The sequence below is a fragment of the Cyprinodon variegatus genome, unplaced genomic scaffold (assembly GCF_000732505.1).
Source record: "Cyprinodon variegatus isolate N-32 unplaced genomic scaffold, C_variegatus-1.0 Scaffold64, whole genome shotgun sequence".
Taxonomy (NCBI): Eukaryota; Metazoa; Chordata; class Actinopteri; order Cyprinodontiformes; family Cyprinodontidae; genus Cyprinodon; species Cyprinodon variegatus.
The window spans coordinates 1,449,066-1,460,816 of record NW_015150517.1 but is presented as its reverse complement, the minus strand read 5'-3'; the positions used below and the strand labels follow the sequence as shown (position 1 = coordinate 1,460,816).

Here is an 11,751-nt window from a genome sequence, read left to right as displayed (position 1 = left end):
CGTTAGTCCCATCACTGCCAATCTGTCAAATGTATTATTAACACATACAAATACCATGGAAATGTTGAGGCTTCATGTTGTCTAGGAAAGACAGGTTTGGTCTTTGAGGCGTGTTTTTTTGCGAAAGTTTGTGTTTAAACCCCAGACAAATAAGAAAGGCCTTCTAAAGAATATTGTTGAAGCTGATAGGAAAGTGAATTAACTAGTAACCAAGGACTCTTGCATCTCACACACTGTTTTAATGAAAACCAAACTGGAGAGTTGTGTATTTTGCACCTGCGCTGTGTCACCACCTGTAGGGCTGCAACATGATCGAGCTCAGCAGGAACTTCAACAGCAACGTCCTCGCAGGATCGTTTGTTTGAACACAAACAGACGTGTGGCCTGGTGGGTGCAGCTCTGACAAGCTGACATGCACTTTTCTTTTGTTTGATTTATCTCTCTCTATACTATATGCTGTGGTTGGAAAGTTAAACCTCTCCAGCATTTTTTTTTTCTAACCAAGAGAGGCCCATTAAGGACTTAAAAAGAGTAGCTGGATGTCTGGAAAACATTATAGTGGTCATGTAAAAGCTCCCACCGTGGAATTTTCCATCTGATGGGACTCTATTAAAGGAGTGTGGATCTGTAATAGAGGCATGCTGTATGATTACTGTACCTAATAAGGAGAAAAAAAGCCGTTGTATTTAGACACATGTTCAAAACACTGGTTTCTCAGCAGCGGTGCCTTATGTTTTTTTTGTAAAACAACATAAACAACAAAAGAGCTCTGATCTGCTTTCAGGTCATTCTTGTGAATGCAACAAGGGAGAGAAATCTTTGTCTTATCCTAAATTATAGTATCGTATTCAAGACCACAGCCACTGAAACCAGGGAGTACCGAGACAAGACCTTGTAAAGTCTTGGACTTGTCTATAAGGTCTTGGTCTTGCCTGAAGCGTTTTTGAAATAATTTACTACCATAAGATAGCACATCCAATTTCCTAATCATTCACATACAGGATTAGATTTTGTGACCTTGTTTTGCAGGTCGGCATGTTTAAGATCCACCCAGAAATCCCAGACACAATGTCACCGGAAGCCAAAGCTTTCATCCTGCGTTGCTTCGAGCCTGACCCTGATCGCCGCTCCACTGCTGTCGACCTGCTCACCGACGAGTTCCTCACCGTCACCAGCCGAAGGAAAAAGAGCAGGACTGGCCTTGCAGGTAGATGCACCCATCCAAATTCTGTCTAGCTAAAGCCTTTAAAATTTATTTATTTTTTATGCAGTTTGTTGGCATATTAATTAAGTGGTTTATATTAAGGTACTGCAGGCAGTTAGTTATAAGATTAAATAGTAGGAAATGTGTCTAGAACTAATTTTGCACCAACCAATCAGAATTATGTAGCTGACTTTCACCCTCAAATTTGATCCGATTCCAGTTTCTGAAAAAAGTGATTGTAATGATTATCATACAAATAACACAATAAAGAATACCAAAATATAACATAAATATAAGTGACCCAAAACCAACGGGAGACCAGAAAACGCAGACAGACAGGAAGTGAATCGAGCAGAGCAGATTATGCAAAATAAAACAGGAAGCTGAAAACAAAGACAACTTAAACTTAGGATGACTAAATGTCCTCTTCCCCAGACATCCATTTTCACACTCTGTCTGTGGCATCTGGGGATGGTTTATAGATTATTAAAGAGAAAGTTTGATTTTCTCCATTTTTCACTGCACCAATGGGCTTTTGCTTAAGTTGACTGGAACACGAGAGCCGTTCTGCTGTTTTTTTCTGTCCCTGAGCTGTAGCTATGTGGGTGGCTCTCCTCTTAGACATCAGGGTGGCACTGGTAGTTCTGCTCCTGCTGTGTACAAGATCTTTAAAGTACAAGTGAACGCTTTACAGATGTGCAGCAAAGGAAAGGTTACTTATATCTTCCCTGGAAAAATAAATAGCCAATTATAAATCAAGAAAAAGATTACTTATTTTGGTAACATTTTATAATAACCTTCATAATAACCTTTTATAAATGCTTCAGAGGCAGTTAATAAATGAATCAAACATACAAAAAACAATACTTTAGATTTTTTTTATCTTTAATGTCATTTTGTGTATCCTTTCAGTTAATTTTGTACTCGTTGGCTTGTAAAAACGTAAGAGTAATTACTTATTTTTCTTTCTAACAACTCAGAGAAGGGATTATTTTAATATGTATCATTAAAATGTTCCACTGCATGGTCTAGTGTCTCTTTTTTTGCAAATCAAAATCTGGTCACCCTTTTCTAAATACAAGAACATTGAATTAACCAAATGTAAAAACTTGCCTAATTAACAGGGTAGAAGATTAGGAAACCGATTTAAAGCTGCTCTGCAGGCTGCCTGTTTGTCAATGTTACGGTTCCTTGTTCATCATTTATATAAACTTCTGTTTCGCTCTCATGAAACTGCAGAAACTCTAATTTCTCTCATCTTCCTTCACAGCTCCATCTACAGGATCAGGTGAGACCTAATTACTGCTAAGTAGTCTACTTTTGTCGACTGAACTTCAGCTGCATGGAACATCTGCCTGCTTTGCAAACCTAGTGCCTTAACCACAGTTTACATTTCTTTTCCTGCTCTCTGTTCCACTACCCCCTCTTTCCAAGAACTCAAAATAAACTTTAAACAACTTTTTCCACGTGCCGTTTAGAACCTGCTTATAAGTTAAACACTACTGTTTTAATCTGCTGCATGATGCTTTAAGCAAAGTCACAATACTTTCATTCATCCCTATTCTTCAAATATAAATGTATCCTTTTCGTGGCAATTTAATACAGGATACCAGCTGGTATTACAGACTTTATTAGAATTTGTGATTTTTTATTTTTTTTTGTGAGTAGTTCTGGAAGCATTACAGAGGCTCTTTATTATCGTGGATTTGCTTTTCTTCAGAGTACCTGCGCAGCATCTCCCTGCCGGTTCCGGTGGTGGTGGAGGACACCAGCAGCAGCAGCGAGTACGGCTCCGTCTCTCCAGACAATGACCTCAATACGAACCCATTCAGCTTCAAGCCTAGCGTCAAGTGCTACAGCGAGAGAGACATCAAGGGGCAGAGGCCTCTTTTCCTCAGGTAGATTCAATGGTAACTGTTGTCAGGGTCTCTGGGGTTAGAGCAAATAATTGGTTTTACAATATATTTAAATTATAATAGCACTCTTCAAAAGTCTGTAAATAGATTGATATAAATAGGACTTATCAGTTCTATAGGCATAATTTATCTTAAAAAATGTTGCATAAGATTTCTAGTTCAAGGAAATGAATATGTGGTTACCTTCGTACAAAACAAGTTCCACTTACTACATGAAACATTAAACACTAAACCAAAAGACTTGAATGGAACCTGCCTGATAGCATAAATGTAGCTTAAAGGTCTGTTAAAAAAAGACAAAAGATAAACTTGCTCTGATTCAAACTAATTCAAGGACAAATGAGGAACAAAATTGCTGACATCTATCAATGTGAAACAGGCTGGAAAGATGCCCCAGAGGTGGTCAATATTCATAATATACATTTAACGTGTCATTTATCGTTATCGTAATAAGATTCTAGTCATTCTAAGAATTTTGATTTATCATCTAAAAAATAAATTAGAATCAATGATGATTAAAAACTGAATTTTCAATACTATTATTTGCACTTTTTTCAGTACTTGCATGTTTTTTTTCCATAGGGGCATTGACAAATTTGAGGAATGTGATGTAAATGCGGTTACTACCAGGTGTTTAGTGATATATATCATTTTATTTTATGCAACTGGTGTCCTGAAAAGGACGATTTTTAGTGTATAAATTCTTCAAGAGTATTATTTGTGGTTGTGGGGCTTTGATTGCTGTCATAAGCAGTCGCAGCCAAAAGGGTTACCTGGGAAAACGTGCTAAGAGATATGGGTATTTTTTAACTGTCAATTTTATTGTTGCCATGATAATATCAGCTAATATCCTGATAAGTTTTGAAGTGTATCTTCCCAGCTTTACACCCAAGGCTTTTTCTTTTCTGGAACCTTTTGGAAATCTTGCATGCTGTGTCATGTGACCTAAAGCTAATTCATGGAGGATGTAGATTGATTATCTGCGGCTTATTTGTTGCTTTAGGACCTAGATGACTTGACATAAAATGAGGAACTACAAATTTTCCTAAGAATCAAAAAGGTTTGTTAGTTTAAGCTCAAGCACACTTGGGGTAACGGAGCTAGAAAATAATGCCGGGCACAATTACAACTCCACCATTAAATGTTTAAAGTAAGCAACTAAAAAAAGAAGCCTAGTCAGACCTAGTCAAAGTCTGGAAATAAATCCAGTTGAACAAATGTGCCTGTTTTTAAAGTGAACAGCCTCACAGCCGGTTCTCAGATTTATTTATTTTTTAAATGTCGGTTTTCTTGATAATCATCAACCTGCAATTTTGTTAGAATAAGAAATCTGAGTGTAAATAATATGTGAACTTATTCTCAGCATCCCTGTGGAAAACTTTGAGGACCACAGCGCACCTCCATCTCCTGATGAGAAGGATACCGGCTTCTTCATGCTGCGGAAGGACAGCGAGAGGCGAGCCACCCTGAACCGCATCCTGACTGAGGACCAGGACAAGGTTGTAGGCAACCTAATGGAGGCTCTGACACAGGTGGGTGGTGGACAAAAGCCTCAGAGGGGTAAGGACGGGTCAGTAGTTCCCAAATAATTACAAACGTCTGTTTTATGACCATCATTGACCTCCAGGGCTCTGAGGAAATGAAGCTGAAGCCTCAGCACATCTCCACCCTGGTTGTGAGTTTAGCCGACTTTGTCCGCGTGGCCGACAGGAAAATCATCGCCAGCACGCTGTCGCAGCTCAAACTGGAGCTGGACTTTGACAGCACCGCCATCAGTCAGCTGCAGGTCGTGCTGTTCAGCTTTCAAGATGCTGTAAGTCTCCTCAGAAATGATTCTGCTCGCACTAACATCACAATTTATTTTAATGCAAAAAGGAAAGTGAATACAACATTGATTAACGGATGCTATAGTAGCCAAATATGTCAGACAGGTGGATTTTATTATTTTATTTTTTTGTAATGGGGGAATTTTGAAGAGACTTTGTTCTTCTGGATATATTTATAACTATCATTGCAAAAAAAAAAATCAAATAAAAACAAAGACACATTTCAGATCTCTTATTTTTTCATTTAAAAAATATGCACTACCTTTTTTTATTCACCTATGTGGACAAAAACCAAAAATATGTGGTTATATATTAATAGAAAAGGTCCAAAAATGTTAAGGGTTCAAAAACTAGTATTCTCCAGTATTTTGAGCCTCATTATGTGACTTCCTGCCTATTATCCATCCCCGTTTTGAAGGCAGAGGTGCCTCTCACCTTTCTGTCAACCTGTTGGTGTTATTGCACGCATTCTACACCTGCGGCATTCTAGAGCAAGCTATTTCTTTTCTCTTCCTCCTGCAATGAGACCAGATAAACACTTAAAAAAGGCTTCAGTGAAAGAGGGGATCTGCCAGAGGTAATTTAATCTTTTGCAAATAGGCTCATATACACCCCCCCTTTTTAGAAATGCAGATGAAACGAAACATGAGCAAATAGTATTTTTTATATTGATCTGGAGTATTGCATAACCGAAGACCGACATTGGAGCTGTAGCGCCTCCTGTTGGTCATCTCTGACTCAAGTTTGAATGAAAAATCAGAGCAAAAATATATCAGAAGATATATAAAAAACTGGTGACAGAATATTTGAAATCAAATGTGTTTTGGTGGTGGTCTAACTGTGCAAATAATTCCCAGGTAAACAAAGTGCTACGAAATCACAACATCAAGCCTCACTGGATGTTTGCTCTGGACAACATCATCCGGAAAGCTGTGCAGACTGCCATCACCATCCTGGTTCCAGGTAACATCCTTGGTGTGCCGAACAGAGCCCCCATAATGCAATTAGAGCCGAGCTGCTCCTGGGCACAACTTAGTGATCAGGATATGAGCTGTGTGATCCCAGAGCTGAGCTTGGAGTAGAAATAGAAAAAAGGGGTAAGATAAAATGCTTTGTGTTCAGAAAATATATTTAGGAAAAAGACTGTAAGGAGAGATGATTTTCTTTTTGAAATAGCTTTTTACCTTGATAAATAATTTGTTAAAAGTTGGGAGTGATACATCCACAGCTTAAATAAGTCAAATAAGGTGCCTTATTGATACACAGCCCTATATTTGGTTTGAATCATCTTTTTCTATTTTGTAAACCTGTGTGAAGATCCATCCACTGTAAATGAGCCTGTGTTCTAAAAGAAAAAAAAAAAAACATTTGTCAAACATCAGAAATACTATTCAGCGATTTAAACAGTTGTATTATTTTACAATTCAGTAATACTTGAATTAACCGATTATAAGTGGCTGGAAAAAGGTTTAAAGGCTGTGCTTAAATGTAATTTACAGAATTAACTCATTCGGTGTGATATGAAAAGAAGTAAATATGTAGTTAACGGCATTCAATAAGAGCATCGTAAAGGGCTCCGGTCAGTTTTTGCTACTTTCTGCTCCCACTTTTCATTCTAAACAAACCGTGGCGTACAGAAAAAGTCCGTTCAGCAAGGAATAACCACTGGGTTATTTATTTCTAAAACTAATGCGCTTGTGGTGATTTAATGGATTTAGCGTTAATCAGTATCACTTTATGTTTTGCCGCGATCGCTGAGTATGGGAGCGGCCATTTTTGCCCAAATATAGTAACACCTTACTCCTGACATCTTCCGGTAGTGATGTCATGGTGCGGTAAGCCTAGCGCCATTCCCCCCCGCTTTACAAGCAAAATCAATGGAAACTAATAGACACATCTGCAATCAACAACAATTATTTAAGATATCCAGAGAATTTCACCATTGAAATTCTCAATAAGTAGTTGAACTGACAATGCCCACGTACATGGCAGTTGGATGTTGTAATACACTGGGTAAAAGAGAAAAAAAACAAAGTAGTTATTTCACCTTTCCGATTCATGATCCTCCACGGAGGGGTTCATCGTAGGATTGCGAACTTGAAGAGGGAGGATTCGACTGCAGGATAGAGAAAAAACACGCAATTAATCCATTACTCTCTGCTTCGCATAGTGCACTGGTTGTCATCATCATGGATAATAGCGCATTATGACAAACACCAGATACAGCCCTGGGACTTGTTCAACAGCCGATACCACACAGTGACGTCACAAACCTGTAGGTGGCAGTAGTGCTCTTTGACAAACAGGGATGTCTCCAGTAAAGCACATTCAAATGAAAATGATCTTAATTAAAAACTCTTATCATTTACTAAAATGTATGTAATAATTTCATACTTAATGCCAAACCGGGGGTATGTGTACCCCTAGTGGTCCACGTGTGCATTGCAAGTGGTACATGGAAGTATTTTATTTATCAGGTATTAAAATAGGGCTGGGATCTGTTTTGCTTTCTGAGGACGCAATCGGAAAAAAAAAAAAACTTTTATCAACTAAAAAGTACATTTTTCTTATATGTTTGAGTATACCTTCAGTTAAGACAAAAATCAAAGCCAAGCTGAGGAACAGCCTGGATGTAGAGAACAGCCTGGTATCAGCTGTTTTCCCTCACCTGACCTATCAGAGCTCATCAGAGCAAGCTTTGGTGTTTTAATGTAAACAAAGTAAAAATAATTACGTCATTCTGACTATAATTTTTGCTCTGGATTTTGTGCCCTATTCATCAAGTTTAAATGTGATTATAGGGCAGTTATTTAGAGGAACTACTGTTTTATAAATACAGGTTTATATTAGGATTTTATTTTGTATATATTTATATTCCTTACTAACTTCTACATGTTGTTTTTTTATTTTTGAGATGGAAATAATAGAATTATAAAGATTAAATGCTAAAATTCAATATTTATTTCAGTTGTTGTACAATCATCAATGCTTTTGACTGAGAGTGGAACTCATGGTAAAATGTACCCAAGTTAAAAAAAGTTGGGAAACACTGCATATTAGTTTTTTATTCCTTTTATTTTCATTAATTAAGTAGAAAAATAGTCATAAAACGACTTGTTAAGATTAAAATGTGAATGTTTATTGAATTTAGGAATTTCATCTGATCTAACTCCAACATCTCATAGTGAGGTTCTGTTGGTAGATATGATTTAAAGTCACATTACCGCATATCCTTACTGGAAACCAAATTACTTCTCTGTTGTTAAAGGGGCTATAAAAAATAAAGACACAAACAGCTTCATTTTGTTCCTGAAAAACTCAGGTACTATGTCCAAAACTACTAAGAACTGTTAGAGGAAAAAGCCGCCGTAAATAAGTTTGACTTTAGAGACATCATTTCTGCTTCTGGTTAATTACATGTAGGTTTAACTTAGGGTTTTTTCTGAAGTTAAGGTTTTATTTTTCAAGCAGCGATTCTTTAAAACCTGAACATTTTGTGCAGATATTCTGGATCTTTTCTCATATATAAAGTTAAGACATTGCCAATTACCTTTTTGACAGCATCGTTTTTTACAGTTTCACTTTGCATTGAACTTGTTCTTATCTCTGCTACTCAAAGCCTCTGCCTTTTTAGCATACCAGGATAAATTCTTAGTCATGTTTCTAAACTGCTCTATTAAGGCTTATTTATCTGGGTTGTTTTTTTTTACCAGTTAAACGTTTCTAAAATATCTTAATCTTCTAAAATAATCAGCATTATAAAATATGCTGAAATTGAATGAAACATTTAGTTCCTAGACTTAAAGACATCAAGTCTATAAATTAAAATTTGTAGTTTCATATTCACACCTGTTCATTTTAGTTCAACGAAGCCGGTTAAGCCCATCAAACCACCTTGTGTTACAAACAATAAATTTTGTGTTGTTTTCAGAGCTACGGCCTCACTTCAGCCTGGCCTCAGAAAGCGACCCGGCCGATCAGGACGACTTCGACGACGATGTGGACCCGGGCAGGAACTCCACCCAGCAGAGCCGCCCACCCGCCGCCGTCATCCACGACGACACCGTGGCCACATCAGGAGTCAGCACGCTCAGCTCCACCGTCTCCCACGAGTCCCACAACGCACAGCGCTCTGTGAGCATGGAGCTGGGCAGGATGAAGCTGGAGACCAACAGGTTGGAGCAGACATCCCTACAGCAGGGTTCTAGCCATGAGCATTTGATCTGTCCAGCTTCTTTGTGTTGCAAAATAAAGCTCCAGTGTTTTTATTTCCTGGGTTGATTGCAGGTTGCTCGAGGAGCTGTTGCACAAGGAGAGGGAGTATCAGGCCATCCTGCAACAAGTACTGGAGGAAAGGGAGCAGGAGATCAAGCTGTTGAGGATGCGATCTGAGTCAGCAGGTCTGCATTTTGATTAAACTTACATACTTAATCTCCATGAATGCAAACTTAAAGTAGGACTTTGGTCACCAATGGGATAAAATTTAAATGTTCCAAAAAAACAGAAATGTGTGAATAAATAGGTGTGAAGTATCACACCAGACACTTTGTGCACATCAATACATGAGCAGCACACACTATGATGTCTTCTTTATCACCTTCTGCTGGTGCAAATTGGGAGACTTCAGATTCCAACAGGAAATAAGCCATATTTCAATTTTTTTTCTGTGTATTTTCAGTGTGTTAATCTGTTTGCCTCATTCACGCCAACTATTTTCAGATTCTTTACCCATATTTAATTTTGTTGCAAAGAGACACTCAGCCTTAGCCTAGTAATCTAGCCCCACCCACATGCAGCCAAAATCATTTTTGCCTGTGAGTGGTCTAGTGTCGATCAATGCCACAGGCCCTAGAACTGGCAGGCCGATGACAAGGCAGAGATGTGTTTTGAATTTTTGGATGCAAAGTAGGCGGGGTTTTGAGGGCGTGACAACAAAGCTGCGCGACTCTGGAGAAAGCACAAAGAGGGAAGATGGCAACAACTATTGATCAGTTCTCGTTTGACTCAGCTTTGGAATCAGTTTTGGAAGGATTAGACTTGGGGTTTTCCTTGAAACGTGAGCAGGAAGAGGCTCTCTTCATTTTTAAGAAGGACGTATTCACCGTTTTACCGACAGGCTGTTTGTTTACACTCCCCCTCCAGCTTTCTGTCGCGCTCACTACGTCACAGTCAGTTGCGCTCATTGGTCAGAGAGTTGACCAATAGGCACAGACAGCAGTTTGAAAAACAACGGGTTGTTCTCATCAACAATCTTCGATGTCTCATTTATCACGGCCAGACTAAATTACATATTTTATCTCACATTTAGTCTGGTTTATCAGGCTAACTCAGCCTGATCCCAGGCCTTGGATCTGAAACTATTTCTGAAGTTAGCATGACTTTTAAAAGTTCAATAAAAAACTTTGCAGGATTTGTTTTCTACGTCAAATCAGAAAATGTCTGCACGATAGACCCTACAGAGGATCCTTCCTGCACACAGCTGTCAACATATACAACAAATCGTTTGAAATGAATATTTCCTACAACTTTTAATATCACTTTGGGATCAATAAAGTATTTCTGAATGATTTAGGAAACTGAAATGGTTTGAGATTTGTAAGACTCAAACATGCTACAGGTTCTCTGATTGGGAGATCTGATTTCAAAAATATTATTAATATTGGATTAAATAAAAAACAATAATTTTCTGCTTTAGAACCCCCTCCAGCTTCAGAGGACCTTCAGGGACAGAGAAGGGAAACTTCTGAGAGACATGAAGACCCCAAGCTTACCAGCTGGCTGAGGCTGTCTGGTGCTGACCAAGACGCTGTCGACAGGGTGGGTTGTGTTTCCATATTCAGATCAAAGACATGGTTACATTTTTATTACATGTCCACAGGAACAGAAGGGAAATAAACTGTTATTTTCTTTTGCTTTTCTCTGTAGATACTGAACGAGGAGTATACTTTAAATGACATCCTTCATTATGTGACAAGAGACGACCTGAAGAGTTTAAGACTGAGGTTGTAAAAGAAAATTCACTCATTAACATATGTACTAACATCTGCTTCACAGTTTCACTTCTGTGTTCCGTTTTAAGTCACAGAAATGCAGGCTAACAGTTACATCTGTTCCACTCTGTACAGGAATACAGAAGTAAAGCTGTGACAGCTGCTTGCTGCCACCCTATATTGGGCTGTTTAACTGTTTGCACAGGATAACTTTGTACTTTAGTAGGCCATCATGAGCACTAGAAGACTAACAGTCCATGATTTTTATTTATTATTATGGAAGAACTACACAGTATTTTTAGTGAATTTAGCTTATCGGCTCTAACTGGGTCAGGAAATGCCCTAGAACCCCTGGTGTTTTGCTGTGAAAAGGACTCTAAATCTGATGGCTGTCAAAGATCAAATAAACGTTTTATTTCTCTGCAATTAAAAAACTTTCCATCCCACAAAAGTTGTACCAGATGTTATCATATTACAAAAGCAAACTTCAGTGTTTAAACATATGCAGTACCTAAGGGAAGAGAAAAATAAAACACATACCTGTTGTCAATAGCTGAAGAACAGAAACCCCACAGCATTACGCCGCCATCACTATGTTTCTCTGTCCCTGGGGCTGTTCAGGTGATAAACTGTGCTTGTTTGCAGCTACACTTTTGTATGCAGGCTTCTTCTGATAGTCCCCTACATAGGTATAGTTCACAAATATAAACCACTCTTTCAAAAGGGGGCCTATTTGTGGAGTGCATAACTAATAGTCATCTTTCCAACAGAATTTCCAAGCTGAGCAGCATATCTCTGTTGCTCCTCCAGAGTTA

The 11,751-nt window shown here is 38.4% G+C and overlaps 1 protein-coding gene across 1 annotated transcript in view; it reads left to right on the top strand.

Moving 5' to 3' along the window:
- map3k5 (mitogen-activated protein kinase kinase kinase 5) overlaps window positions 1-11,751 on the top strand; it is an 87,336-nt gene that overhangs the window by 73,067 nt on the left and 2,518 nt on the right. Inside the window, exons 20-29 of the mRNA XM_015371751.1 lie at window positions 1,030-1,207; window positions 2,475-2,492; window positions 2,925-3,102; window positions 4,484-4,652; window positions 4,748-4,933; window positions 5,804-5,909; window positions 8,878-9,121; window positions 9,234-9,346; window positions 10,642-10,763; window positions 10,872-10,948. Coding sequence (XP_015227237.1) covers window positions 1,030-1,207; window positions 2,475-2,492; window positions 2,925-3,102; window positions 4,484-4,652; window positions 4,748-4,933; window positions 5,804-5,909; window positions 8,878-9,121; window positions 9,234-9,346; window positions 10,642-10,763; window positions 10,872-10,948 — 1,391 coding nt within the window. The remainder of the gene's footprint in view (window positions 1-1,029; window positions 1,208-2,474; window positions 2,493-2,924; window positions 3,103-4,483; window positions 4,653-4,747; window positions 4,934-5,803; window positions 5,910-8,877; window positions 9,122-9,233; window positions 9,347-10,641; window positions 10,764-10,871; window positions 10,949-11,751) is intronic.